General features: G+C 38.3%; 13 protein-coding genes across 13 annotated transcripts; 6 read left to right on the top strand and 7 right to left on the bottom strand. All coding sequences in view use genetic code 12, as the record gives it.

Annotated features, from left to right (window-relative positions):
- Positions 1-89: 89 nt before the first annotated feature.
- SPAPADRAFT_60828 (AMP deaminase) lies at positions 90-3,095 on the bottom strand (the record flags this gene model as incomplete). Its single annotated transcript, XM_007374932.1, has 1 exon — positions 90-3,095. The coding sequence occupies one exon, from the start codon at positions 2,141-2,143 to the stop codon at positions 707-709; it is 1,437 nt and encodes a 478-aa protein (XP_007374994.1).
- Positions 3,096-3,454: 359 nt separating this feature from the next.
- PGA17 (Pga17p) lies at positions 3,455-5,227 on the bottom strand (the record flags this gene model as incomplete). The annotated part of the gene is made up of 1 exon (XM_007374931.1): positions 3,455-5,227. One exon carries the CDS (start codon positions 5,225-5,227, stop codon positions 3,455-3,457), a length of 1,773 nt encoding a protein of 590 aa, XP_007374993.1.
- Positions 5,228-5,596: 369 nt separating this feature from the next.
- SPAPADRAFT_137294 (uncharacterized protein) lies at positions 5,597-7,483 on the bottom strand (the record flags this gene model as incomplete). The annotated part of the gene is made up of 1 exon (XM_007374930.1): positions 5,597-7,483. One exon carries the CDS (start codon positions 7,481-7,483, stop codon positions 5,597-5,599), a length of 1,887 nt encoding a protein of 628 aa, XP_007374992.1.
- Positions 7,484-7,660: 177 nt separating this feature from the next.
- HOG1 (mitogen-activated protein kinase) lies at positions 7,661-8,999 on the bottom strand (the record flags this gene model as incomplete). The annotated part of the gene is made up of 1 exon (XM_007374929.1): positions 7,661-8,999. The coding sequence occupies one exon, from the start codon at positions 8,827-8,829 to the stop codon at positions 7,678-7,680; it is 1,152 nt and encodes a 383-aa protein (XP_007374991.1).
- Positions 9,000-9,976: 977 nt separating this feature from the next.
- On the top strand, positions 9,977-11,412 carry AVT7 (Avt7p; the record flags this gene model as incomplete). The annotated part of the gene is made up of 1 exon (XM_007374928.1): positions 9,977-11,412. The coding sequence occupies one exon, from the start codon at positions 10,004-10,006 to the stop codon at positions 11,330-11,332; it is 1,329 nt and encodes a 442-aa protein (XP_007374990.1).
- Positions 11,413-11,451: 39 nt separating this feature from the next.
- Positions 11,452-12,366, top strand: SPAPADRAFT_151638 (uncharacterized protein; the record flags this gene model as incomplete). The annotated part of the gene is made up of 1 exon (XM_007374927.1): positions 11,452-12,366. The coding sequence occupies one exon, from the start codon at positions 11,476-11,478 to the stop codon at positions 12,208-12,210; it is 735 nt and encodes a 244-aa protein (XP_007374989.1).
- SPAPADRAFT_50349 (uncharacterized protein) lies at positions 12,363-13,370 on the bottom strand (the record flags this gene model as incomplete). Its single annotated transcript, XM_007374926.1, has 1 exon — positions 12,363-13,370. One exon carries the CDS (start codon positions 13,368-13,370, stop codon positions 12,363-12,365), a length of 1,008 nt encoding a protein of 335 aa, XP_007374988.1.
- Positions 13,371-14,357: 987 nt separating this feature from the next.
- Positions 14,358-15,365, bottom strand: SPAPADRAFT_50348 (uncharacterized protein; the record flags this gene model as incomplete). Its single annotated transcript, XM_007374925.1, has 1 exon — positions 14,358-15,365. The coding sequence occupies one exon, from the start codon at positions 15,363-15,365 to the stop codon at positions 14,358-14,360; it is 1,008 nt and encodes a 335-aa protein (XP_007374987.1).
- A 3,328-nt stretch (positions 15,366-18,693) lies between these two features.
- GPM1 (phosphoglycerate mutase) lies at positions 18,694-19,437 on the top strand (the record flags this gene model as incomplete). The annotated part of the gene is made up of 1 exon (XM_007374924.1): positions 18,694-19,437. The coding sequence occupies one exon, from the start codon at positions 18,694-18,696 to the stop codon at positions 19,435-19,437; it is 744 nt and encodes a 247-aa protein (XP_007374986.1).
- Positions 19,438-21,037: 1,600 nt separating this feature from the next.
- On the top strand, positions 21,038-22,231 carry NSP1 (FG-nucleoporin; the record flags this gene model as incomplete). The annotated part of the gene is made up of 2 exons (XM_007374923.1): positions 21,038-21,535; positions 21,596-22,231. Coding segments are annotated over 2 exons (1,134 nt in total), but the record flags the coding sequence as incomplete, so codon positions are not given.
- Positions 22,232-22,578: 347 nt separating this feature from the next.
- On the top strand, positions 22,579-23,442 carry SPAPADRAFT_137163 (uncharacterized protein; the record flags this gene model as incomplete). The annotated part of the gene is made up of 1 exon (XM_007374922.1): positions 22,579-23,442. The coding sequence occupies one exon, from the start codon at positions 22,579-22,581 to the stop codon at positions 23,440-23,442; it is 864 nt and encodes a 287-aa protein (XP_007374984.1).
- A 391-nt stretch (positions 23,443-23,833) lies between these two features.
- Positions 23,834-24,859, top strand: HEM2 (porphobilinogen synthase; the record flags this gene model as incomplete). The annotated part of the gene is made up of 1 exon (XM_007374921.1): positions 23,834-24,859. The coding sequence occupies one exon, from the start codon at positions 23,834-23,836 to the stop codon at positions 24,857-24,859; it is 1,026 nt and encodes a 341-aa protein (XP_007374983.1).
- A 14-nt stretch (positions 24,860-24,873) lies between these two features.
- Positions 24,874-25,619, bottom strand: VPS20 (ESCRT-III subunit protein; the record flags this gene model as incomplete). The annotated part of the gene is made up of 1 exon (XM_007374920.1): positions 24,874-25,619. The coding sequence occupies one exon, from the start codon at positions 25,584-25,586 to the stop codon at positions 24,939-24,941; it is 648 nt and encodes a 215-aa protein (XP_007374982.1).
- Between the last annotated feature and the right edge of the window lie 2,373 nt (positions 25,620-27,992).

Raw genomic sequence — 27,992 nt, 5'->3', positions numbered from 1 at the left:
TTGTATAATACCTCAGCCTCGGGGAAATTAGGGGTAATTAAGTAAGTTTCTTTCATTAACCCCTTAACACACAATTTCATACTTTCATCATCAAACAATTTAGACCCAGAGGTGCTGACCATAACTGGATCCATGACAATCTTGACCCCGTATTCTTTCAATCTTGGCAAATGTTGTTCAAGTTCAACAATTGCTTCATAAGTCAACATCCCCGTTTTTATTGCTTTGAGGGGGGCATCGCCGTCCTTCCCATATCCATACAACATGTCTTCCAACACCATATCCAAAATCTGTTTAACAAATGGCTGTGGGGTCTTTTCGAACGACTTGACTCCGGTGGTGTTCTGAGCCGTAAGAGCCGCCATACATGTCATTCCGTAGACTTGGAACGCAGTAAACGTTTTCAAATCAGCTTCAATTCCTGCCCCACCGGAACTATCTGATCCCGCAATGGTCAACACGGCGGGCAACACCGTTTTAGGAATCCCATCGACTTTTTTCAACTTGTATACCGTTGCCTTCATATTTGAATGATAAAGAGCAACGTAACTGAACGAACGAATTTATTTCTACTTGAAATCTACATAAGTTAAAGCAATCTTCAAAAAATTTTCAATTGAATTTATGTTCCCGTGTAAACGCATACAACCTAATGCGCTTATCAAGAAAAAGCAAAAAAAAAAAAATATTAAACAATAAAGCCAACTTATTCTCGAGCCGTTGTCATCCCATTGTATTTCTCAATTAGTTGCAATTCACTCTTGAGTGTTTCCTCACGGTACTTCATTCTAATGTCAGGAACATTGGTCTTTTCAATATCATTACCAGCAACACCTCCATCCATGTAACTCTTACCTAACCAGTGTTTCTTAATGTTAGCTTCCCATCCTGACTGCAAACACGAATTCTTGGCCAATTCACACAAATCAACCCCGGATAATTTATAAATCTGCGCTGCCACCGAGAACTCTTCAATCAATGGCTCCTTGGTGTACGAAAATTGCAAGGGATCATCAGTGGATAACGAAACATTCAACCCCTTTTTGAAGAAATTATGGAATGGGTTCTTGTCGTACGTCAAGAATAATGCATTGTTGGAAAGTGGCGACATGGCAATACCAATCTGATCCAAATAGTACAAGTATTGGATAAATGGCAACTTTCTCAATAAAATACCATGGGAAATACCATAACTGGTAAGGAAAGCACTGATTAAATGCTCAGGATCACCCGCTTCCCCACAATGTGGTCGCAACACAAATGTGTTCAAGTTGTTCTTGAGTCTAAGATGATTCAAGGTAGTCATGTTAGAATAAAGGTAGTACAAGTAATACGAATATGGCGGGTTGGTGATACTATCCCATTCTCCAGCACTTGGATATTTTTTGGAATGGAATGGTCTTTCCGTCTTGGACTCGTCATCAACTGAATCAAACCCAATGACTCTTTGTAAGAATGCGTGTAATTTAGGGTGGGATTTTGGATTCAACGAAACTTCAAATAATGGTTCAAACAAGTTCTTCATGACACAGAGGAATGACTTAATATTACCATTCTTCTTGTACAAATCGTACAATCTTGGCACTTGAATTAACCATCTGACATTGTGACTGTATAACTTGTTGTCTATGATCCAGGCAGCTAATTTGTCCCATTCGTGGATGGAACGACCGTAAATTGAAATTCTCAATTCCACCATTTGATACTTGGAACTTTCCAAATCGTCAAACACTTGTTTGGTCAATTCAGCCAAGTATCTCCCATCAATGAAATTATCAGTCTTTAAAAATATTTCTCTCAATCTCGATTCTCCAATTGGATTATATTTCAAATTAAACTTGTCAAATCTATGGAAAGAATCGGTGTGAGCGTGCATATCCAATGTATCAATAGACAAGTCATACGCAGTCAACTTTAACGATTCAAATACTTGGGCCAAGGTTAAAATCTTGCCATCTCTGAAGATAACTTGCTCGTCCGGTTTAGTCTTTAATTTATACTTGATATATCTCAATAAATGTTTCTGGTTCATACAAGCAGAATGATGGATGTGGGTATCCACTTTACGAACATTGTAGAAATCACGATGAGGGTTTCTTTTTGATTGCTTGCTTTCTTCAAACTCATTCATGAGATAGTACATATTCCATTTTGCGTCCAAGTATTGAAGTCTATTAAATGCAAATGACTTGGTAGGTCCATCGGACGAAATCTTGGTGATTTTGTTCAAGTCGGAGTAAAACTCATGTAAAGTTGGAATCTTCACCAATGGCTTATCGGACTTTTTGTCATACACTTGAAAAACATCCTCGTCGTTGAGGGTGAAATAGTAAGGGCTGTCTTTAACTTCAGGAATTTCCACTTTGGAAAAATCGAATTCTTCTTCTGGTTCATCATCGTATTCATTTGGAATTTGATTGAACTTGTTCTTGGATTTGTAGAATGGTTTAGGTGGTGGGGGGTAAATCTTCCAGTCGGGTTGGTTCTTTGGGTTGCTGATCTCATCCTTTTGAATAGAAAAATCCAAATACTTGTGTCTAAGTTCTAAGCACTCTTTAACATGTTGATAGAATTCAATCAATTCATCCGATGGGTATTCTTCAGGGATGGCATTGGCGAGCGGTCCAGATAAGGGGTGAAAGTGAATACTTTTATGAGGCAAGTCAATCATTGAAGGTCTTCTCTTAGCTTTTGGCAGCAGACCAGGCATGAATGGATTGGCATTGTCTTGTCCAGGGCTAGTACCGGTAGTACCTCCCATGGTCTTCAATGCTTCAAAAGTTCTCACTTTCAAGTCATGGTCCCTCATGAATCTATCTTCAGTAGTGGAGAAATTGAGCGAGTTGACAGAATGAGACAAGTCTTCGTCACTGTCGTAAGCGTCAAGATGTTGGTCATGATAAGACATGTTATCGTGGCTGTTGTTATTGTTGTTGTTATTGCCCAGGGTGCTATCTCTTATGGCTAGGCCAACAAAGTTTTCTTTAGGAATCGACATTTTTGGTTAGCGTATATGCAGGTAAGCTGAGATGGGGGAGGGAAGAGAGGCAGTGAGTGTATAATAAGACGTCACACTGATATACACTTGACACCAATATCAAATAGTAAAAGAAAAACCGTCCAAATCAAGATAAGGATCAGAAGAGATCAGAAAACAAGAAAAAAGGCTGTACCAGAACGAGCAGAGCAGAGGAGGGGAGTGGAATGACGACCCATGCGGCTCCAGTTGACACATTGCCTTGTTTCGGTTACACAAAACAAAACAACAGATTTCATCTTAGTAATGAAAGCTTTCTCTAGAAAATATTTATTCCCAAGCTGTAACAAAGGCAATACTATTAAATGACCGAAAAATATATAGACATATATAAACCGAAGAAATGTGAACGAGGGGGGGGGGGGATATTATTTTAACCACTCGACTAGGAGGGTTGTTTAACAAGTAGGGACGTATTTAAATAATCATAACCATACCAATTGCGGCGAAAAGTGATGCGATGGTGTTACCAGCTCGACTGGCAGCACCCTCATATTCAGCAGACACGGTTGGAGCAGCTGGGGCGTTACTAACAGATTCTTGAACTGTAACTTGAGGAGCAGCGGCAACTGATTCAGTTGGAAGAGCATAGATGTCGTCAGTTCCAACAGAGGCAAGAGCTTCACCGTCTGCAGTGGCAGCAGCAACAAAAAGGTCAGTGGTAGTAGCAGCTTTAGTTTTAGCACCGCCGAAAAGATCATCAAATAAACCACCACCAGTAGTAGTAGCAGTAGCGGCGGCCTTGGTAGTAGCTGCTTTGGTAGCACCACCGAAAAGATCATCGAAAAAGCCACCACCAGTAGTAGTAGCTCTAGCAGCAGCAGCAGTTGAAGTAGTAGTATTACTACTTCCACCAAATAAGTCACTTAAAAGACTACCACTGGCCCCACCAAGAAGGGCTTTGAGGAGAGTTCCGGTGTTTGGGTAGGTGGCATCACTTGAAGTGGTAGCAGATGTGGTGAAATTACTGTAGGAACGACCACCAATCAAAGAAGAGAAATCATCTTCCAAGGCTTGGATTAAAGCTGGGTCGTTGAAAGCCTTGCTTAAAATATCAGTCAACAAACCAGAACTAAGCAATTCTTCACCAACCTTGAGAAGCTTAGGAATATCAAGGGATAATGAAAATAATGAACCAACGAGACTACCCAAGTTCTTCAAGAGGCCACTTATAATGTCAACAACTTCTTGTTCAAATTTGGCACTGGTGAATAAGTAATTGAAGGTATCATTGAGTAAGGTGGATTTGGCGAGGGCACTCATGATGGTGGTAGCCAAGTTAGAAATGTTGCTTCTCTTGACAATACCAGAAATTCTATCCTTGAGACTTTCTTCTCTCTTGAACAAAGATTCAACGAAACTGAAGGCAGTACTAGCAAAACTGGAAGAACCTGAAGAACTAGACGATTGCGAATCAGCCAGTGCAACTGTAGTGGTACCAGTAACAACAACAGCAGCAGCAGTGGTGGTGGTGGTAGCTGCAACAGCGGCAGTAGTAGCAGCAGCAGCACTTGAACCATCACCACGACCAGTAATGATTGATAAAAGGGAGTCAAAACTCAAAGCACCAGACAGAATCAAGTCACTAACGACACTTTCAATAAATGGTAAGGTATTTTTATTCTTGATCATATCTGCAACAAATGTGTATGCCAAGTTGGAGTCTTTCAAAGCCACAAACACAGGGGTCAAGTCATAGTTCAAAGCAATTTGCAATCCTTCTGACAACACTTCATTGGCAATCTTTCTAATAACAGGGTTACCCAAGCCAAAAATCAATGAAATTGGAACTAAATCAGTTGAACCGACCAAGTTGAACCCACTGACCACGTATTGGTTATATTCACTGAGAAGATTGTTAATCCAACCAGCGGCTTCGTCAGCAGTACCATAAATAGAAGAAAAGTTGAACAGACCAAGAAGACTGGTGGCAAAGTCAAGCACACCTCTTTCATCCAATTGAATGTTTCTCTTTGATAAATCGGAAAAGAAATCAGACTTTGAGAAATCAGCAAGTAAATTTTCTATATCACTCTTAATATCTCTTTGGGACAATTCAGAAAGCATACTGTCAAATTCGCTTTCCAAGTCCCTTTTAGACAATTCATGGAGCAAACTGTCCAAAGTGATTTGTTGTGCCAAAACGAAAGAACAAAATGTAACAATTGTGATTATAGCAGCGAACTTCATGGTGATTTTGTTTTGTTCACTAGGATATAAAAAAAAGAGCGACTTCTTTAAAGGAAGAGGAAAATGATCCGACTAAATTTGCTTTAGACGCTTGGCGATTATCGCCATCTATATATACTCTACAAGAATCTAGGTTGGTGTACCGTCTATAAATGTTTTACTAAGTTTAGAAATTTAATTAACAATAGATTTTTTCTAAGATTTTTTTGCGGCCAAAATTCACATTGCCTAATCAGGAAATTTAGTTGCCCCAATTTACCAAATCGCACCGAATATCGCCAAGTTTGGAAATTACTTTAAGTCTATAATCGACCAGGCGACCCACTGCTGCTAATCAAACATTCTTTGTTGTTAACGGGTTATTTACTGTTATGGTAAAAGATAAATAGGCACTTTGAACTTGTGCCCTGACCCTACACCATCAAACTTGTATTGTCTATTAATAGCAAACAACTCTTCAGATAATATTGGTTTCACATTCGAATTTCCATTGATCAATCTCTCACCCGCACCATCGTCAGGCGGCTGAGATCCGTTCGTGTGTTGCTCCTCACTATTCCCTTGTTCAGTCTCCTCGGTCATAGTGGCTAGATTAAAGTGGAACACCAAATAATATTTCAAATCCATAAACGAGCTACTTTGAAATTGCCCTGTTAATGATCTCGCAATGTGGATATGTCCATTGATCAAGCTTGGAGTGTGATTTTCAATCGAGGCATCAATCATTGCCGATGCAAATGTATTCAATTTCACATTCCCACTGACTTTGTACATGTTTGTGAACACGCGGTTGCTATCACCAATATGGTAATTTTCATGGGCTTCGAGATAAGCCACAATTCCAATTACTTTTGGTAGTGATTGTTTGCCTCTGTTGATATCAATGATGTAATTAATATCGTCCCCGATATGGAAATAAGGCCGGGATAAGCTAATTAAACACAATTCCTGGTTGTTGACTCGCAATTGGTATTGTGTTTTCAAATGCTCGGGTAGTTGTGGGATCGCCTTGTTATTCTCGACAATCTCCAACTGTTTAAACTCGTCAAGCTTGTCAAACGGAATACTCTTTCTCCGCTCAATAGTAGAGACTTTAGGCATGTTGTATAGATCCGATTCGATCAATTTGCTCAAATCTTGCAAGAATACCTCACGGGCATCTCCGGATTCGGTCACACTGTGAATATCGGACTTTGTCTCCTGGGAAACCAACTCAATTTGCCAATTCGGGTCAAGTGTGAATGCGGTCTCATCAGAAAGATAATCATGTTGCAAGTGACGGAAACTTATTCCTACTCTTTGTGCTTCCACATTGACAGGGAAATATATTGATCGTGGTTTCAATTTTTCCCCGGGCTTGTTTGGTTCAGATACACTGACGATTAATGAGTACCTTATGCTCAGCCATCCTTGATCACATGCAAGACCCGTCAGTCGAGCATTATACGTAGGTGGCAACGTATCTTTTACTGGGAACCTAAAATGGAAAGTCTTGGATGAGTTGGGTTCAATGGCTAAATCGGTGAATAAAAGTGACTGGCGAGTGGAGTATATAGGAACAATAGAGTCCGTCAATTCATTAAGTGAAATTGTAGATGCACCAGCAGCCACGCTAGAAGTTGGTATTTGTTGTGAATTGAATGGAGTGATCAAATCATGCAAGAAATATGCTTGGGTGGAATCAATAACAAGATCCGTGTTGTGATCCACAAACAAATCATTCACCCCACCTAATTTCCCTTCTATTGTTAGCTTTGACTTCTTGGCAATCAAAGGAACTTGATTCAATGCTTTTATTTGTAGATCTTCATCTTTCCAATCTTGATTATTGAAATATTGATCGAGATATTCTGCGTTGTTCCACCATTGTGAGCTCTTGGTCATTTCAAGTGCTGATGTATCAATGTTAAAATTGTAATTGAGGACGACGTAACCAAACAACTGTACATGTCCTAAGAACAACTTCAAGTGTGGGTCAGGTTGTGGATCAGCAGTTGCTTCTGGCGTTTCTTTCTGCCCGCGGCCAAATATACTTCCGAGCCATCCAGGGTTTGCAGCTGGTTCTGATTGCTTCTCTTGCGGATTTATAACAATTGATTGGTCATTGGTGTTGTGGAACGTAAGTAGGCATTCGTACTCAGTGGTAGTCCCTGAAGGTAGATATGTCAATGATATAGATAGATGGTCATTGACTACTTTAGAATATGATTTGGAAAAGTCCAACGTCGGCAGATGAGCTTCAGTAGTAGTTTTCATTGAAGGTAAATGTTTATATTTCTATTAGATTTCTATTGGAATGGGGTGATAACGTGTTGAACAGTTTGGGTTATTTCGGCTGTGGGTATAAACTTCGTAATTTTTCGTCGTACCCGCAATTTGATAATCAGAAGCAAAATCTACAAATTGTATACTTATAATTAAAAAAAAAAATTTACATTTATACTATATGACTAATCATACTTCAACTCAACCTGTTGGTCTTGGTGTTGAGGAACATTGACAATATCTTGAGATAATTGTTGCAGGTCTTGATTTTGCAACTCAATACCTCCATGGTTTTGGTGGAAATCCAAGATTTCACTGTACATCATGACTCTCCAAGTATCAACTGGCAATTCGGCATCATTGAAACTCCAATCAAACTTGGTTTCACAAATTGGCTCATCAGTTGGATCATGGTATGGTTCCATGTATGGATGAGTCAAGGCTTGTGCGGCGCTTATTCTCTTTTTAGGATCAAACACCAACATCTTGGCTAATAAATCAATGGCCTCGGGCTCGACATGAGTACAGGAAGCAAAACGTTCACCAAATGGAATTGGTTCTCTGTGAGGTAATGACCTGACGAACCTCAAGGTGTTTTCTGAAGCAATTGTGTCAATGACATCCTGTGGAGGAGATCCTAATAATTCGGTAATGATGGAAAATTGATGAACGTGGTCCTTTCCTGGGAATAATGGTTTGCCTTCAATCATTTCTGATAAGATACATCCAACTGACCATAAATCAACTTCAGTGTCGTATTTCTGCCAAGTCAACATGATTTCAGGGGCACGGTAATATCGAGTAGATACATATCCTGTCATTTGCGGGTCTTGAATTCTGGCCAACCCAAAATCACAGATCTTCAAATCACAATTCTCGTTAATCAAGATATTTGAAGGTTTCAAATCACGGTGAATCACTCCAGCCGAATGGATATACTTTAACCCACGCAAGATTTGGTATGTGAAGTATTGAATAAACTGCTTCTCCAAAGGTCTGGAAGTCAACAATCTGTGTAAATCGGTACCTTGCAATTCATTGACGAAATAAATATCTTCTAAAGGAGATATGAAGATATCATCCAATGTAATCAAATTTTCATGTTTCAAATGCTTTAACAATTTCAATTCTCTATAAGTTCTCTTGGCAAGTACAGCAGTCAGAAACGGCTTCATGATTTTCTTAACAGCGACATTTTGTCCTGTTAATTTGTCCACGGCAGAACAAACCAACCCAAACGCCCCCATCCCCACTGGGTTCAAGTCGGTGTATCGGTTGGTTATTTCAAATACTGTTCCGAATATTTGAGTTCTTGTAAATTCGCCGTCAGAAGACATTTGTAGTAATTAGTAATATAGAAGAGGCTGGGTCTGTAAACGAGGCGCTAAAAAATAGAATGTTTTGAGAATGTATTATTGGTTAATCAGTTGTAATTGGAGTAGAGCCTGGTTGTGGTTACTTTGTAATTGATCAGATAAGGGAGTAGTCAGATTGATGTGTGGTACCTGAAACGTATAGCGTTTTCGTTGAAACCAAATGAAACTTTTTTTTTTTCAGAGGTGCCCTGTGTTGTTTACCCCCTCGAAAAACCTTGTTGATTTTTTTGTGTTTGGATTTTTCAGGTCTCTAGTTGCTAAAACGAGTAATACTGACAAGGACTACTGGGGCTTTCAAGGGAGGGATTAGTACCTGCATTAATACTCACATCCAAGCTCATAACTGTTTTGACTTGTTGTCATGGGCACACGCGGCGCCAACTTTACGAAGGAATCTAACTGATTCATCTTATAATAGAATTACAGATGTAAAAATGCACAACCCGGTCGCATACAATTGGGTGTGCACAATTGATTTGCTAAATATAGGTAGTGCGCAATTGTCAAAATAGGCTGATGATTGTATAACGTCATAGGTGGTACAGCCATGTTGTTTTGTGTATGTTGGTTATTGTGTCGATAAATTCCGCGGTAGTGTATTTGGGATTATTTTATTTTCCTCCGCGTTGTGGGGCATAGCATAACCATGGATATTACACCAGCATGTGCTGAACCTTGTTTGACTTTTCGGAGCTTAATTCCATCTGAAAAGGGTTTCGTATTTGCAGTCCATTTGTTGTATCATGTTGGTATTAATAACAGTAATTTGAACAAATTTGGTTGCAAAACAGAATGAAAGGGCGGTACAGTACAGCACCGTACCGTACTGTACAAAAAAAAACTTAGAACAAAACAATACCCTACCAACTAAAAAAACGACTTCATACAATCGTAGAAAAGTAGCGAATAGATCTATCTCCCCCTCTCTCAATTAGCAACCACAGTTGCTAAGTTCGACAAAGAATACAAGACGTGGCTCCGTTGGTCATGTGACTTGTCTAATTTCATTTCTTTTTTCTTTGTTTTCCCTATGCCGCAGTGACAATGTTTGCTTTTTCGTTTAAAACGTATTACATTTTCTTGTATATGACTAATTGAAAGTTGACCTTACACCACATCAAACAATAAACTATCCATGCCAACTATCGAAGAAGGTGCTTCTACCTTGTCATCCTCTATCAGTTTGGTGAAAACCATCCTAGGAGCAGGTTTGCTTTCTATGCCATTAGCTTATTCCACTGATGGGATAGTTTTTGGTACCTTTATTATTCTCCTTGCAGCAGCCACTTCAGGTTATGGTCTATTCTTGCAATGTTACGTATCCAAATATGTTCCTGTTGGACATGCTACATTCTTCAATGTCTGTTCCATCACATATCCGCAGTTATCTGTGGTGTTTGACGTTGCTATTGCAATTCAATGCTTTGGGTGCGCGATTTCTTACCTTGTTTTAATTGGAGATTTAATGCCAACTATTGTCACATACATCCCCCATATCGCTCCTGAAAATCATAGATTGTTTTGGTTATTGGTATCTACAGTAATCACGGTTCCATTGTCGTTTTTAAAGAATTTGGACTCGTTGAAATACACTTCTATTTTGGCCCTTGTCGCCATTTTTTATATGCTGGGGTTAGTGGTTAGCCATTATTTTGTCAATGACATTCCAAGTGATTTGAAGGGAGAAATTATTTTGGGTCCACTAAGTCTCACTGGGGTGTGCAGTACATTTTCCATTATTGTGTTTGCTTTCACAGGTCATCAAAATATGTTTTCCATCATTAACGAAGCTAAAGATCGCAGTTTGTCCAGTTTGACCCTGTTGGTTAATTTTGCAGTTTTGATTTCAGCTGCGTTGTTCATTGTTGTTGGATTAGCGGGGTACTTGACTTTTGGTGATTTGGTTAATGGTAATGTTATTTTACTGTACCCTTCAGGACCAAGTACTACTTTGGGTAGATTCTGTATTGTCTTTATGGTGGTTTTCTCATTCCCATTGATGTTACATCCAGCAAGAATTTCTTGCAATAACATATACTATTGGCTCAAGGTCAACTTATGGCATCAAGAACAAAAGGAACTTACTGAAGATAGTCCATTATTGGGTGAACCAATTGAAGTGGAAGTCGATGTGCGTGATGATGGAAGTTTACATAGCAAGCCAACACACATTGTTCCATTCTCCCACACCACATTTGTAATTATCACAACAGTTTTATTAATTGTCGGTTACATCTTGGCGATTTCACTTAAATCATTTGCATTCGTATTGGCAGTGGTCGGAGCTACCGGGTCCACCTCAATTTCATTTATTTTACCCGGGTTATTTGGATATAAATTAATTGGTTCTGAACTGGACGATCCTACACCTTTGGAAGTTATTTTCAAGTGGCTTTCTTTAGCATTGACTGTATGGGGTTTTGCCGTTATGGTATTGTGTTTATATAGTAGTTTAGCATTGTAAATTTTTAATCGAGTTATTTACATTTTCATGTATCACTCACACAATATAAATAGGCGAGATTTTAGTCTAGACCCTGGAGCAAAAAAAAAAAAAAAAACATAAGCTAATCTCCTTTAAACGTGCTACGATATTCTACAGTAACAATGTCTTGCGAAGACGAACACTACCACGGAAATGGCCATCATAACCACAATCACGACCATGGACATGACCATGGTGATCACATAGCACCTATACCCACGTCGTCATCACAATCTTTGAATTCAAAGATTGATACATCAAAACTAACCGCCTTAAACATGGCCAATCCAACTGATGATCTTGCCAAATTGTTTAAAACTTCAGAAACTAAATATCACATTAAACCAATCATCAAATCTGATTGTGATTGTCAATTGATTATTAATATTCCATTTTTGAATGGGAATGTCAAACTTTATTCCATTATCTTTCGTACCAATGGAGACAAATATTGTCCGAGAACTATCAAATTTTTTAAAAATGACAAAACTATTGACTTTGATAACGTAGATACGAAAACTCCAACACAGAAAGTGAAACATCCACAAGTTGGTCTATCAGTTGACGAGGATGATGAGGAAAATATCCCCGAAGTAGTGGAAGAAGAAGGCGATTTTGTAGAACATTTCTTGTCCAGAAGCAAATTCACAGGGGTGCACCACTTGACTGTGTTCATTGAAGATATATACGATGACGAAGACGAAGATGAGTGCTGGTTACACTCAATTGAACTAAGAGGAGAGTTTACGGAATTGAATAAAGAAGCTGTGGTGACGCTATATGAACTGGCGGCCAATCCAGCTGACCACAAAAAATTGGGAGTTTCTGATTACAATGGAGTATCATATGGTGCTTAATAATAGTACTATTTGTATATAATAATTTATTAAAGCACAAAATTGGGTGGAGTTTTTCTTTTTTTTTCTAATACCATACAAATACATATTTTATATATATATAAATCTTTTAATTAATCTATGGCTCGCTGGCTTCGTCTGCGGCGATAAGCTTATTGAGCAATAGCAGTGGCAGTAGTATGAGCAGTGGTTACTGCAGTGGGGTATTCTGAATCCTTGTCCCATTCGTAGTAACCATCATGAATGTGTTCTATGGATTCACCCTTACAGGTGTATCTGTTGTAATAGACCATCTTAACTGGGAAGCCATCAGTAGGAACAATAATGGCGTCAAGGTATGGAAGATCTCCCTTATCAACGTCTTTATAATAAACGGAAAGAATGTTGTTACTACAGGTGACAGACTTTGAAAGATGTTGATCAGACTCAGCAAACATCCAACTGTTGAACTTCTTAGATTCAGCTCTCTTTGCTTCCCAATGACCACAATCAAGTCTGGCGGTAGTGGTCTTCATTTCGAATCCCATGTAACCCTTGGAATAACCCTTTGGACAGTTACCGGCAACCAAGTAAGGTTGTAATCTGTTTGCCTTTGGATGGTAACGAATGTGGAAAACACCATTGTCTGGGTTGTATGGTAAACCAGGAGCAAAGTTAACAGTGTACTTGAAGGCTTTACCACCAGAGAAGGCAATGACGTTGGAACCAGCATCGTACTTTTCAGCACAATCTTTGTCGAGTGTATGGTGAGAACCACCAGCATTGAAAGTTAATGGGATGTGAATTTGACCTTTGACATTGGTGGTCTTGACAACATTGTTCAGGATAACACAATCTAATTTGGAGTATGACACGGATAATTCCCCTGGATTGTAGAAACATTGACCATATTCAACATTATCAGTACCAATCAAAGGAACATAATCCTTGTCGGTGTTGAACTTGTAAACACATGGCAAGGTTAAGTAGAAATGGTTATTTGGAAAGATTTCAGTACCCTTAATAGCCCATGACAAGGCAGCAAACCAGTGTGGTTTGTATGGTTTGGGAAGATCATTAGGATCTTGTTTAACATAGTAAACTTGATCAAGACTGGTAAAAAGTTCGCAACTGGTTGCTAACGAAACCAAAGAAATAACTGACAATAAAACTGAAAGCATGGAAATTGATTGATGTCTCTATTCAAGTTCATCCAAGTGGTGAAGGAAAATCCACATCTCTTATATAGACAGACCTGGTTTTCTCGTCTAGTAGTAGCTTTATTGTAGCTTGTTGGGATAAAGGTCAAGCCACAAGTTAAACGAAAACTTGAAGTAGGTACTTGCATAAAAAATAAATTGTTGCACGAGTTCTAAACTATCGCTTATATTATATTGGTGGCTTTGTTTTGTATATTGTTTACATATTTTGTGTAACTAGTAGTTGTCAAGATTTGTTCAGGTACATTTATGACTCGCCCATTCTCAATTTTGAAAGAACCAAGTTATGGTTACCTGATTTGATTAATTCGTCTAGTTAGTTGCTATTCAGAATATGAATTATTATCACGTCAATTGTCTCAGAGGAGTATTACGATCGTCATGTAATATTCCTTCAAAAGAAACCGCCAATATTTACTCGTATCTTTGACAGGCGAAGCCAAGATTTCAAAATTAGTACTCTACAAATCTGGGTGATTTTCGTGTAATTGCAGATAACACAGTAGCCAATACGACCTTGCTTTTTACTCTTCAAACGGTATTAGGATCATAGAAAATAAAAATCCCTGTTTACAAGGTAAAAACATCTGTCTTAACCAATCTATACAATTGTCGATACGAATATGTGCATAAAAATAAAAATAAAATAAAATAAAATATTATTTTTTTTATTGTACACCGAAAGCCTCGAATAATCGAGCAATTAAACACTAAATACACGAGAAAAAAAAACCCTCTTCTGTATCTTTTATCTCGTTGCAAATAATGCATTATAATACGGATCAATGATTGCCAAATAGATTTGGTTATTCTTCTAATACAAAGCATTTTTTTGTGGTCCATTGATCACCATGTTGACCAAACCATAAATAGAAAGATGTAGGCATACAGAATCTTGTTAATAACTAAAATATATATTGCTCCTTAGTTAAGTCAGAAGTCATGAAGTTAATGAGGTACAACGGTAGCAGTTGGAAGAGTAGTTGTTACTACATTTGTAGGATCGCAAGATTCAGGAGTCCATTCGTAGTAACCATCGTTGCGATGTTCTGTTGGATCGCCCTTACACATCCATCTGTTGTAATAATATATTTTCACAGGATGGCCAACAGTAGGAACCAAAAGAGCGTCAAGATATGGTCTGTAATCCTTGCAAATATCTTTGTAAGTAACTTCAAGTCTATTGTTACCACAAGAGGCCTTCTTTGAAATCAGATGCTCAGTCTTGGCAAACATCCAACTATTGAATTCGTTATATTTAGATTTTTTAGCATGATAACTACAACAATCAATTTTGGTCATGCTATCTCTAATTTCAAAACCAAAATACCCTGCCGAATAACCTTGAGGACAATTTCCAGCAACCAAGTAAGGTTGAACTTTGTTTTTCGAAGGAACACCACGAATATGGAAAACACCTTTGTCAGTGTTGTAGGGTAATCCAGGAGTAAAATTAACAGTGTATCTAAACTTTTTTCCTCCAGAAAATTCAATAACATTGGAACCACCTTTAAACAATTTGGCACATTCTCTGTCTGTGCACAAAGCAGAACCACCAGCATTGAAAACCAATGGAACACGAATTTGACCCTTAACATTGGTAGTCTTTATAACATTGTTCAGAATAACACACTCCAACTTTGAATATTTGTCAAAGATTTCTCCGGACTTGAAGTAACATTGTCCATATTCAACGTGATTCGCAATTAAAGGAATATAAGACTTGTCAGTACAGAACTTGTAGACACATGGCATCTTCATTGTGAAACGCTTCAGAGGCTTAATTTCCTTTCCATTAATAGCCCATGATAAGGTTGCATCCCAACGTGGCTTGTATGGAATTGCAGGGTCATGCATCAGAGGAGTAATAAAAACCACTTCGTCAAGACTAGTGAAAAGTTCGCAACCATTCACAAACGAAACCAAAAAAATAATCGACAAAAAAACTGGAATCATAGCTGTTGTTTGAAAGTCTGGTTTTGAAGTGATCCGAATTTTGAAGGGAAGATGCTATATCTTTTATAGACCACTGGAGGGTCAATGACACTATTTTTTTTGTTTGCAATCAGTTGGAAAGTTTCTTGGAAATTGGTAAAGATAAACGTAAAATGCAAACTCCACTGAAACCAGGAGGACATCTACATAAAAAAAAATAAAATTCTGCAGAAGGCCTAAAAGCTTCTATTGTACCTGATCAATGGTTTTCTATTGTTCAAGAAATTAGTTGTTGCAATAGTGAGAATCCACGTTTCTGAACTACATTTACAGAGAGTAATTGTTTGCTCAACTGACCACCTCGGTAAACCAGTAACTGTATATTGCAGCTAGTATAAGTGATCGATCGGTATTATTTCTTTTACTATCTGATACAGGAACTCTTAGGAATAAAGTCTGTAAAATTTTCTCTTAAACTGGAAGCAATTTATCATTATCTCATTCTGAGGACCTGCATAGCTCGTCTATTTTTCGACTTTTCCAAGAATATTAAGATCATGACATTTGTTTGTAGCAGACCCCCTGATTTAGTTGTGATAGTTTCCCCAATAGTGGAACTGGCAACAATAATGCCAAGATTGAAGATTATTATTTTAGAAATTTGAGTGCACCTCCGTCTAACCAGTGCTAGAACAGTAACCTTTCAGGTTCCGATCTCAATTCCCACTTCTTAATTTACAATTGGAAATCAAAGAAAATACCTGCTCTTTTTCCAAACTAGAATCTCTGTTTTAGCTTAATACAATTTCCAAGACAACCCATGATAAATCATAAAATTCCTTCATTTTATATTGTTCACGGAAATGGACCGGTATAGTCCGATCGAAATTAGATAATACACTTGGTTCTTTTACTAGTGCAAAGTTACCAGCAGTGCATTAAGCGCTTTCAATACAATGCGGCGCCTTTTGGCATCTATTATTTTTTTGAAAACAAGTTAGGATTTTTAGAAAGTTCTGAAATATTTTTTTCACCTAAAAAATAAGGCACGAATTAAATTCATTACTTTCGTTTAATACCATATTTAGTTACTATTATCACCAATGTGGAATATCAAGACAATGAAATCAGATATGCCCCCTTGGATTTATTTGGTTTAGTAAAAAAAAAATAGGTCGAGATGCATATATTCTATTCAATGACGAACAACGTACATGTCACGCATACTTAAGTAGTAAACAAAGAAACTAATTTATTTGCCAAGATTCTTTCATCGCATCAAAGCTATACAAAACTGCAAAGAATTGCCTGGACTATTTCAGATACCATATGAGAAATTTTAAGAAAGAGTAAATGAATTACTCGTCTAACGTGACCGCAGCTAATGACCAATAAGTCTCAACCAAAATAATTTTTTATGAAGACGACTGCAAAAAAATCATTTCCGGCTATTTGTCGTGTGGAAGTTTGGTATGTTTGTGTAATAATAGGCTTTAGTGGTTCAATTTGGCGACTTAAAAGACTCCAAGAAAGTTTTCAGAGGCAATGCTATCGTGTGTAAATACCACACCACATAATTTGATTCCACTGAAGTTGAATTAGAAAATTTGTCTTCTATTAACATGGTTATTCTTCGATGCTTGAGATTTAAGATTCTTCTCTATACTAAGCAATTTCTTGCTAATAAATTTCTAATATTTCCTCAATAGTATTTGTATAATCAAAAGCCAAAAAAAAAATATAAATTAAAGGTTAGTTTGTTCAAATTTCTGCCAGCTATGACTATGGTTAGGAACAGGGGATATATGTAATCTTTGGATTAAAGGAACAAAATTAACTCTTTTAAATGAAAAAGAGTGTCTGAGAAATTAGCACTATTTGTTGTTACCTTGAGTTGGAACTAGGGACTGTCTGATGAATTATACTACTCGATCGGATTCTACAAAAACTATAGCTTTATACCATTGATTAACTTTCCCAAAATAATCCCCATCATACATAATCTCCTTTGAATATATGTTCTTGTTTTCTTAACGAGCAATATTAATTTGTTTTTGTTCTGTAATATTTCCTTCCTAATTGATGATTTCTTAACAAGTACATAATGGTTAAAAAAATATGGTACTAAATCTCATACTAATTGGAATGGGGGGGGGGGGCACCATTACTTCAGTTAGTTCATCAGTTCTCAAGTTGAACATGATATTAATTTAGGAGCCCGAAACACAAAATTTATCAGCAACTACTTATGCTACTACGTTTAATTCAGAGAAAGATATAGTTACTGCTATGGGGGAAGCTCCCATGAAAACCAGCCATTAATACCAGTAATGATGCTATAAGATTTCCTAAAATTCAAGGAATTTTAAATATGTCTATTGATCAGAAAATGACGTGTAATGCTTTGAAAGTTGATGGATACTTCCAGTAGAGATTATTGATTTTGAACTGGCTGTTTCTAAAGTGTAGCAGAAATTTAATTTTCTGTTCTGAACCTCGGGAAAAGTAGAGTTTCTGACAACAATTGTCATAGATTGAACATATCTACTTCTGAATGATATCATTATCGAGTTTTTTTAAGTACAAATATGTAGTATAGCGTTTACACATGGTAAATAATATATCAAACAACCAATCCCGAAACCTAAATGGTAGTGGGGTTGTTTTTCCAAGGTGCATACAACCATTACTTGAGAGAGAAGCAATAGTCTTTGTTGCCGCGAGAAAATGGCCAAGATTGTTCGTGCCGAAATAACATTATTGAACTGTCGGCGAATCCTCCGGAACATCAAAAAGAGTATCGAAATACAATGGTTTATTATATGATGTATTTTCTACTGTTCGATATAGACGTAGAATTCATATATAAATAAACTGGTTGGAACGTCAAAACGTGTGCGAACTTAAATAGTTCGCAGTGAATACCCAGGTCAGATTAGGTATCCTGATAAGTTCATGTGAATGTGTATGTTCAAAATTGTAACTACAAATATGTATATGTCGCTTTTAGCTTCTTTAGTTTGTTTCTTCAGTCAATGTCTTACCAAGTAGGTCCGTTCTTGATTATAAACGTGCACATGGTGTGAGGGTGTAACTTTGTGTGGAATTCTGCTACATCACGTGATAGTGCGGTTAAAAAAATTTTATGGCGGAGAGAAGTCCGAAGTGTAATCAGTTGACCTTCTCCCGTTCTACCGTTGCAGGATTCAGCTCCGGGACAGTGAGCGAGGGGTGGATGGAAATTTCTCACACAACAATATAAATAATTTCCAAATTTTCCATAACCCAATTGTTTTTTTTTATAGTTTCTTCTTTTTCTTTAATTATCAATTGATACTTTAAAATCATAATGCCAAAGTTAGTTTTAGTCAGACACGGTCAATCCGAATGGAACGAATTGAACTTATTCACCGGTTGGGTTGATTGTCGTTTATCTGCCACTGGTGAAAAGGAGGCCAAGAGAGCCGGTGAATTGATCAAGGAAGCTGGTATCCAAGCTGATATCTTGTACACTTCTAAGTTATCCCGTGCTATCCAAACCGCCAACATTGCTTTGGATGCTGCTGATCAATTGTACATTCCAGTCAAGAGATCTTGGAGATTGAACGAAAGACACTACGGTGATTTACAAGGTAAGGACAAGGCTGAATCCTTAAAGCAATTCGGTAAGGAAAAGTTCCAAATTTACAGAAGATCTTTCGATGTTCCACCTCCAGTTATTTCTGAAGATTCTAAATGGACCCAAGTTGGTGACATTAGATACAGCGACATTGACCCAGCTTGTGTCCCAAGAACCGAATCCTTGAAGTTGGTCATTGACAGATTATTACCATACTGGCAAGATGAAATCGCCGGTGACTTGTTGCAAGGTAAGACTGTCCTTATTGCTGCTCACGGTAACTCCTTGAGAGCCTTAGTCAAGCACTTGGATGGTATTTCTGATGAAGAAATTGCCGGTTTAAACATTCCAACTGGTATTCCATTGGTTTACGAATTGGATGAAAACTTGAAGCCAACCAAGCCAGCTTACTACTTGGACCCAGAAGCTGCTGCCGCTGGTGCCGCTGCTGTTGCCGCCCAAGGTACTAAGTAAATTACATATTTATAGTTTTATATGTTGAATAAACCTGTGTCTTAGACGTTGAGAATAATGCACACACACAAGTATACTAATCGTCTTTTTTGTCAGAATAATTTGTACGTGAAACTCAGTTGCAAGTATATGATCCTTTGAATTTTCTCTGCTCATTGTTTTTACGAAAGAAAAAAAAAAACAGGCACACATCAACAAACATCTCAGGTAAGACAGTGCAAAGGTTCTTTTGTATATTCTAGAAACTGCTAATCTTCAATTAATATCGAACATATTTATACTTGGTTGATTCAAGAAAAGCAAGGTTTCTGTTTATTGAAAATACAACACAATGTTTGGACAGCAACAAAACACAGGTGGTTCATCTGGACAACAATCAAACACCTTTAACTTCCAAACTGGGACTTCCACATCATCTGGATTCAATTTGTCGAATCCATCAAACGCAAATACTGGTGCTACTGGGTTTGGTGCATCTAAACCAGGTGTATTTGGATCCGGCACTGGAACTACACCAGCCTTTGGAACAACAGGTTCGACGCCAGCATTTGGATCCAACCAACCTTCAAAACCAGCGTCTCCATTTGGTGCAGCAGCAGCACAATCCACAAGCACAACAACGCAAAATCCAATGTTTGGATCGCTGAATAATTCTGGGTTGTTTGGAAATGCCAGTGGTTCTACTAAACCTGCAGCCACCTTTGGTGCCCCTGCAGCTACATCAGGAACTCCGCCAGCTTTCTCATTTGGAGCAGCCAAACCTGCTAACACAACCACTACTACTGCTGCTGCTGCTGCTGCATCAGGTACAGCATCTCCAACACCAGGATTTGGAGCTGGGAAGAGTTTCACCTTTGGTTCCAACAAGGATGCTGGTTCTGGGTCCATAACTCCATCTGCCTCATTTGGATCTACCGCAAATGATGCATCCAAGCCACAGCTTGGTGGTGGATTATTTGGTGGTGCTAAAACTGATGATAAGTCCGGAGGAATCACACCTGCTGGAGGAAGTGGATTGTTTGGTGCCAAGACAACCACTTCGGCTCCAGGTTTTTCATTTGGTGAAAAAAAGGAAGCATCACCTGCACCAGCTGGTGGTTTATTTGGTGCCAAGAAGGATGAGATTAAAGCACCTACTCCTCTCTCTGGTGGTGGGTTCACATTAGGCGCTAATAAGGATGCTAGCAGTTCACCCGCTCCTACTGGTGGTTTATTTAGTGCCACAAAGAATGATGGTAACTCGCCTGCTCCAACAGGTGGATTGTTTGGCGCTAAAACTGATGGCAACTCATCTGCTCCTACCGGTGGTTTATTTGGTGCTAAAGCTGGTGATAAAGCACCTACTCCACTCTCTGGTGGTTTATTTGGTGCTAAGAAGGATGATCTGAAGACTCCAACTCCCGTTGCTGGTGGATTATTTGGTGCTAAGAAGGATGACGATAAACCTGCTGCTGCAACTGGTGGTTTGTTCGGTGCAAAGAAAGACGATGCCAAACCGACATCTGGATTTACGTTTGGAGCAAAGAAAGACGATGATAAGCCAGCTTCTTCAGGGTTATTTGGAGCTAAGAAAGATGATGATAAGCCAGCTTCTTCAGGGTTATTTGGAGCTAAGAAAGATGATGACAAACCTGCTGCGACTACTGGTGGTTTCTCATTCGGTGCAAAGAAAGATGATGACAAACCTGCTGCAACTACTGGTGGTTTCTCATTCGGTGCAAAGAAAGATGATGACAAACCTGCTGCAACTACTGGTGGTTTCTCATTTGGTGCCAAAAAGGATGATGATAAGCCAGCTTCTTCAGGGTTATTTGGAGCTAAGAAAGATGAGGATAAGCCAGCTGCTTCAGGTACAACTCCAAGTTTAACGTTTGGCACTAAACCTGATGAAAAGAAAGACGATAGTAAACCTGCCACGGCTGGTTCTATTGCACCCACTGCTACTACTGCTACAACGTCAGTTCAACCAAACTTGAAGCCAACAAAGATTGAACCTATTCCAGTATCCATTGATAATAAGACATTAGATGATTTGATTATAAAATGGTCCAAGCAATTATCCACAACTAGTAAAATATTTAATTCCTATACTGAAAAAGTTAAAGAATGGGATCAACAACTAGTTCAAAGTGGAGACGAAATTGCTAAATTGAATCAGGACTCACTTGAAGCAGAAGCTACACAATCTAAGATCGATCAACACTTGTTATTTGTCGAAAACCAACAAGATGAATTAGAGAAGTTGTTGGATAACTATGAACAACAGGCTGATATTTTGTTGAATAACATTGAATTGAATAATAATTCAGCTGCTGCTAATGCTACTGCAGTAATGCAATCCGCTGATGCAGCAGCTGCTGCTGCATCTACTAATGGTGCTTCCGCGGCTGCGGCTGCCGCGGCTGCTGCTGCTGCTGCAAATTCAAATAATAGTTCTTTAAGTGTTACTGATAAATTACGAGAAAAGGCTTATCATAATGCTGAATTGTTGGATGAAAGATTGGATAATTTGGGTGAGAATTTGAGCACATTGATCAATGAAATCAATTCAGTTAGCGATGTATTTAACAAGAATTTGATAAATGATTTGGCAGAAGGTAATTCTGGTGCCACTACTGGATCATCCGATGAAAAATCATTGCAAAAGACTTCAAAGGGAGGGGAAAATCCAGTTGAAGAAATTGTCAAATTGTTGAATTTACATTTAGAAAATTTGAAGTACATTGAATCAACTGAAGAAGATTTGAAGAAGAAATTAGACAAGCTTTCCAAGACCAAAAAATCACACTATTAGTTTAGCTAACTAGCTCTGTATAATATCATTAAAATTCAAAAGTTGTTAGTAGCACTTACTTGTAGGTTGGCACGTCCACTAGAAACCTGTCGATTTTGCACATGGTTCGACTTACCCAATTAGGAAATTTTGAGAGCATTTTTCACAAGATAAGCTTTTTAGTATGACAATATCAACCATTGTAAAATTGACCTCGGACTTTCTCATAACACGCGAATTGTTGGGGTACATCACTAGCAACATTATCAAACTTTCTTGGCTATATCAATTGAATAGTTTCACCTGAATATTTTTTTTTTCTAACAATTAAATCTTTGAAACCACAACATTATTCAAGCAATACAAAGATGTCTTCACCAATTATAGTATTGATCAAAGCTGTCTACAGCGATGATATCTCCAACAAAGTTCTCATACAAATGGCATTCAGCCAGGCCAAGGCGATTGGGTATGGACGTATACTTGCAGCCGTGTTGGGATCAGCAACAGTTGCAGTTTCTTCATTCATTAGAATCCCTCAGATAAGAAAGCTTCTTATTAAATCTGAAAAATCCCGCATTTCCGTAGCTGAAGGATTATCCTTGGACGGATTGGGACTTGAAACTGTCAATTATTTAATCCATGCTGTATTCAATGCACAGAACAAAGTTCCGTTCATCAATTATGGTGAGAGTTTATTACTAGGCATACAAAATGCCATTATTATCCTATTGGCCAAGTTTTACCGGTTGAGAGCTTATGGAGAAATTGACGATTTCTCGAATTTGGACTGTAAACAAAAGGTACAAGCAGTCGCCAAGTCAAAGGTTGCTAATACTTTGGCTATTATGGTTGCAGCCACTGTGTTCTTCACCAAAATTGCTCCACCGCAATTAATCTCCGCCTTGCAGATTTTGAATATTCCATTCTCCGTCATTGCTAAACTTCCTCAAATCCGTCAGAATTATAAATTGAAAACTGCTAGTCATTTGTCGGAAACTGTTTTGACTGCGAATGTCATTGGTTCTTTGATTAGAGTTTATACTTCATTCACTGACTACTCCCTTAAGTCGAAGAGAAGAAAGGATACTTCTAATGAAAAGATTCTAGTTGCAGGTTATACTGCTTCTTTGGTGATGAATTCTACATTATTCGGACAAGCTATTGTCTATGACAAACTTAACAAAGACACCGAACCTACAGAGGATAAGGATAAGAAGAAGAATGAATAAATATGAAACTGCAGCTCTAATGCAGAATGATTTTTGTAACACTTAGTCGGGATATTTCGCACTAAATTAGGAAATAAATAGCGCGCGCATCAAAACCCGATCCTATGATCTAGTTCTATACTGTGAATTAGTAAGCAATTGCAATCTTAAACCCGTCAGCTACATAGTTAAATATAAGTATAAAAGGTATGATATCTACCCTTTAGTGTAACTCTTTTAATATTCAGCATAAAAAAGGATCTGACTCAGTATTCCAGAGTGAAAAATCTTTATTATTTAGCCGTGGCCGTATCTGTAATTCCCGATTCGCAGCTCGGAAAAGAAATTTTTCATAAACGAAGCAATTACAGCAATACCTCTCTTTTGCAAGACACCACTAAACATATACGTTATGGTTCATACCGCTGAATTCTTACCCTCTTCTGGGTCACTGATATCATCCATCTTGCAAGGTGGTTACCACCATCCATTAGCTCGTGAATGGCAGCAAGAAAGACAGCTTACTAAGAACATGTTTATTTTCCCATTATTTGTCACCGATAGACCAGATGAAGAGAGCGATATTCCTTCGTTACCTAATATCAAACGTCGAGGAGTCAACAAGTTGATTCCTTATGTCAAATCATTAGTAGAAAAGGGTTTGAGATCGGTGATTTTGTTTGGTGTTCCATTGAAGGAAGGCGTCAAGGACCAGGTTGGAACTGCTGCAGATGATCCAGAAGGTCCAGTTATCCAGTCTATTAAATTGTTACGCAAAAACTTTCCAGATTTGTTCATCATGTGTGACGTGTGTTTATGTGAATATACTGACCATGGTCACTGTGGTCTTCTTAACGAAGATGGAACTTTAAATAGAGAACCATCAGTTCAAAGAATCGCCGCCGTTGCTGTGAACTATGCCAAGGCAGGCGCACACTCAGTTGCTCCTTCAGATATGATGGATGGTAGAATTAAAGATATTAAGCTTGGTTTAATTAATGCTGGTCTTGGTAATAAGTGTTTTGTTATGTCCTATGCTGCAAAATTTTCTGGTAACTTGTATGGTCCATTCAGAGATGCTGCTGGTAGTACTCCTGGTCAAGGTGACCGTAAGGCTTACCAATTACCTCCAGGGGGTGCTGGTTTAGCTCGTAGAGCATTAGTTAGAGATATGGAAGAAGGTGCTGATGCTGTGATTATCAAGCCATCAACCTTTTATTTGGATATTGTTAGTGATGCTTCTAGATTATGTCGTGACTACCCAATCTGTACTTATCAAGTGAGTGGTGAATATGCTATGTTGCATGCTGCTGCCGAAAAGGGAGTCTTTGATCTCAAGGCTATTGCATTTGAAAGTCACCAAGGGTACTTAAGAGCTGGGGCAAGATTAATTATCAGTTACTTCACCCCAGAATTCTTGGAATGGTTAGATTTGTAAAAAAAAAAAATATTAATGAATCTTCTTGTATTTAGATTGAAATATTAATGAATTAAAGATTAAAGAATGAATTTTTAGTCTATGCAGCCAAGGGCTCGTTTGCTTGTTGGCCAACTTTATCTGCTTCTTCCTTTACTTCCTCCACCTTATCTTCTATCTTGTTTGTAGGAGCCTTAGGTAATATTTGAGTGTTTGGGGTATCAGGTAATTTAACAACTTCAGGGCCGTTGATTTCTTCGTTTAGTTTGGCAAGCTCTTCATCAACTTCGGTTTCTTCTAATTTGTTCAATCCACTTCCCATACCTAATGCATCTGAAATTTCATCCACTTTGATTCTTTCATCCTCCAATTGATCTAAAACTTTATCGATTCTTTCTACGCTCATTTCATTATTTAATTTCGTCAATACTTTATTACCTTCTTGCAAACCATAAATCACGTCTTTTTCAATCAATTTGAATTCTATAGTGCCAATCAAGTTTTCTAGGTTATCTAATTGATCAAACGTTTTAGCTATGACTGATTCTTGTTGTTTTTTGGATCTGAGGTAAAATTTGGCTCTGTCCGGTTGCTTATTCTTTACAGCTTGTCGAGCAAGTTCCGATTGTCGGTCAACTACTCGACTCAACTTTCGCTGATACTGTTTGATGCTATCTCTTTGTTCTTTTAATTTGAAAATCGCTCTATCCTGAGCGGTTATCTTGGGGGCAGATGTCAGTTGTCCCATGTTAACACATCCGATACTAGGAAATACAAACGCATCACTAACAACCAAAGATTCTTATCGGATTTTAAAATTTCGTGTGTGAGCAAAATCTTGGGTTTCTGTACTGCATATAGTACGAGGCAAAGCCACTCTTGTGGATGGTTGCCAAAAATGGCATGGAATTGACTTATCTTTCTGACACAGTGATCTAATCTTAACCAAGAACTACTATGGAAGTCTGATAGACCAATCAGAAGATCATTTATTGGAATAGATTGGTAAGTTCAACCTTATTTTAAGGACCTATTTCAAAATTGATGTACCGTTTCTGTCGTAAGACTTTCAGCTAAAGTTTCATATATCACGATTTACAAGGATCTTGGTAACTCTTAAAAATCTTTACCTAATCAATCAATCAATCGATCGATCAATCTACCGATGATTCAATCAATTAATTGTAAACAGAGATGTGAATTGAAACTGTTTTAATTTACTGTTTGGGGGCTTGCATTCAAGAGGAACGAGTAAAGGGGGCCAAAAACAGTACTTTCGGTCCACTTAACATGGTGTCTGGTCTACAATAACCACCCACGGCAATACTCACCAACCTCCGTTCATCAATGCTGTTTCTGGCTGCCGTGCAAGAAATTAAAATAATTGTATTATCCTGACGTCATCACATGTCCTCACTAGCCTGTTTTAAACATTTTTTAGTGGTACTGCTTCACAAACGTTAGATTTGGTTCGTCATGAATGATTGCAGCAAATGAGCCATGTGAAAGTAGTCACATTCCATTTGGGCCCGTTCATGAAACAAATAGATCCTAACCAAACACCTATTGTTGACATAGCGGTTCTTGCCATTTCTAGACAAATTGAAAAATTGCAAATTAATACAAATCTACTAGAGGATTGCCGATTTAGGTTTATACCGGTTTTGCCATTCATGCATATCAGATTAAGTCAATCGACAACGTACATGCGCCCCTCTGGAAGGAGTCATGTATGGATTACCAAGTTTTCACCTGCATCTAATTGGCTCAGGCCATCGCTTAAAGCCAATGACAAGAATCTACGGGTTTTGCATGCACAAGTTTCACCTTCTTCGGTCTTAGCGGGGCGCATTTCCAGTGGAAACAAAGCGGTTTTTTTTTAAAAAAGCCGTCTTGTCTCTTTTTTTTCGGCTTTAGTGAAATTACAAAGTTACTAATAATATACCTCACCAAAAGGAAATATTAACTGAAAAAGTTGGAAATTGTCCACAAGATTGATAATTACGTAAGCTTACAAATAAAGATCCTGTGCCTCAATTTGAAGGAAACTATTGTTGTGAATTGTTCAGACTGACTTGTCTCCAAGTTTCCATAGAAATTTTTTTCTTTGTGGTCTGAATTGCCTTTTTTTGTTTTATTTGCTGTGGTTTCGTATTCGTTTTCGGTTTTTTTTTTTCCAGTTCCTGGTAAAACTCACCCTCGCTCATTTCTTAGCTTGTCAACACTAACAATCTTCCATCATTCAAGAAATCAATTAGTTGCAACTAATTAAGGACGTGAAATCCAACAGGCATCCGATTCTCTCTTTTTGTATCAGTTTCTTGTGTGTGTGTTTTTTTTGAAACAGCAACTATTTATTTTGGTTGTTTCTCACATTTGAGTTCTTTTTATGGATGTCATCCAATCATTATATACCACCAGACCAACAATCACTGCATTCAAATAGTTCCATGACTCAACCCCAGGGATTACCTGCTCACTTATTGCCTCTGGCATTTATGAATCAACCCGAGCAGCAAAACTACCCTCCTCAGCTGCAGCAACAGCCCCAGCAACCTCCAAACCAGGCTCCTATGCCGGCACAACCGCCATACCCCTCGAATGTTGCCAACAAACCACCATATCCTGTAGCCAATCCAAACAATCAAGTATTAGGAAACCAACAACAGCATGCAAATAGACCACCACCACCTAGCAGCAGAAGATCTCTAGATCCTTATTCGCCGTATCAACAAAATGCTGCGCCGAATTATCAACAAGGATATAACTCCCCGGGCCAACATAATGGAGGTTATGCAAATGCATATGGACAACTGCCTCAGCAAGCACGTCATGGTTCATTGCCACAGCAGCGCACTACTCGCCAAGGTTCCATACCAGGACCGCAAACTCCTCCCTTTCAACCGCGTCATGCGTCATTGCCAGAACAACAGTCCCATCATATTCCTGCTTCACAAGGGGCCCCTCATCATGTGGGTATGCCTCAACAACACTATTCTCAACAACAACAACAACAGCAACAATATATGCAGCAGCATCCACAATATCAACCTCAACCTCCTCTACCTCCACAACAACAACAACAACAATCACAGCACTATCAACAGCAATTCTCGCCGATTGAACAAGATGATTTAACTGGTTTAGATCAAAG

This window comes from Spathaspora passalidarum (genome assembly GCF_000223485.1).
Source record: "Spathaspora passalidarum NRRL Y-27907 unplaced genomic scaffold SPAPAscaffold_3, whole genome shotgun sequence".
In the NCBI taxonomy this organism is placed as follows: domain Eukaryota; kingdom Fungi; phylum Ascomycota; class Pichiomycetes; order Serinales; family Debaryomycetaceae; genus Spathaspora; species Spathaspora passalidarum.
This window is presented reverse-complemented; position numbering and strand designations above follow the sequence as displayed.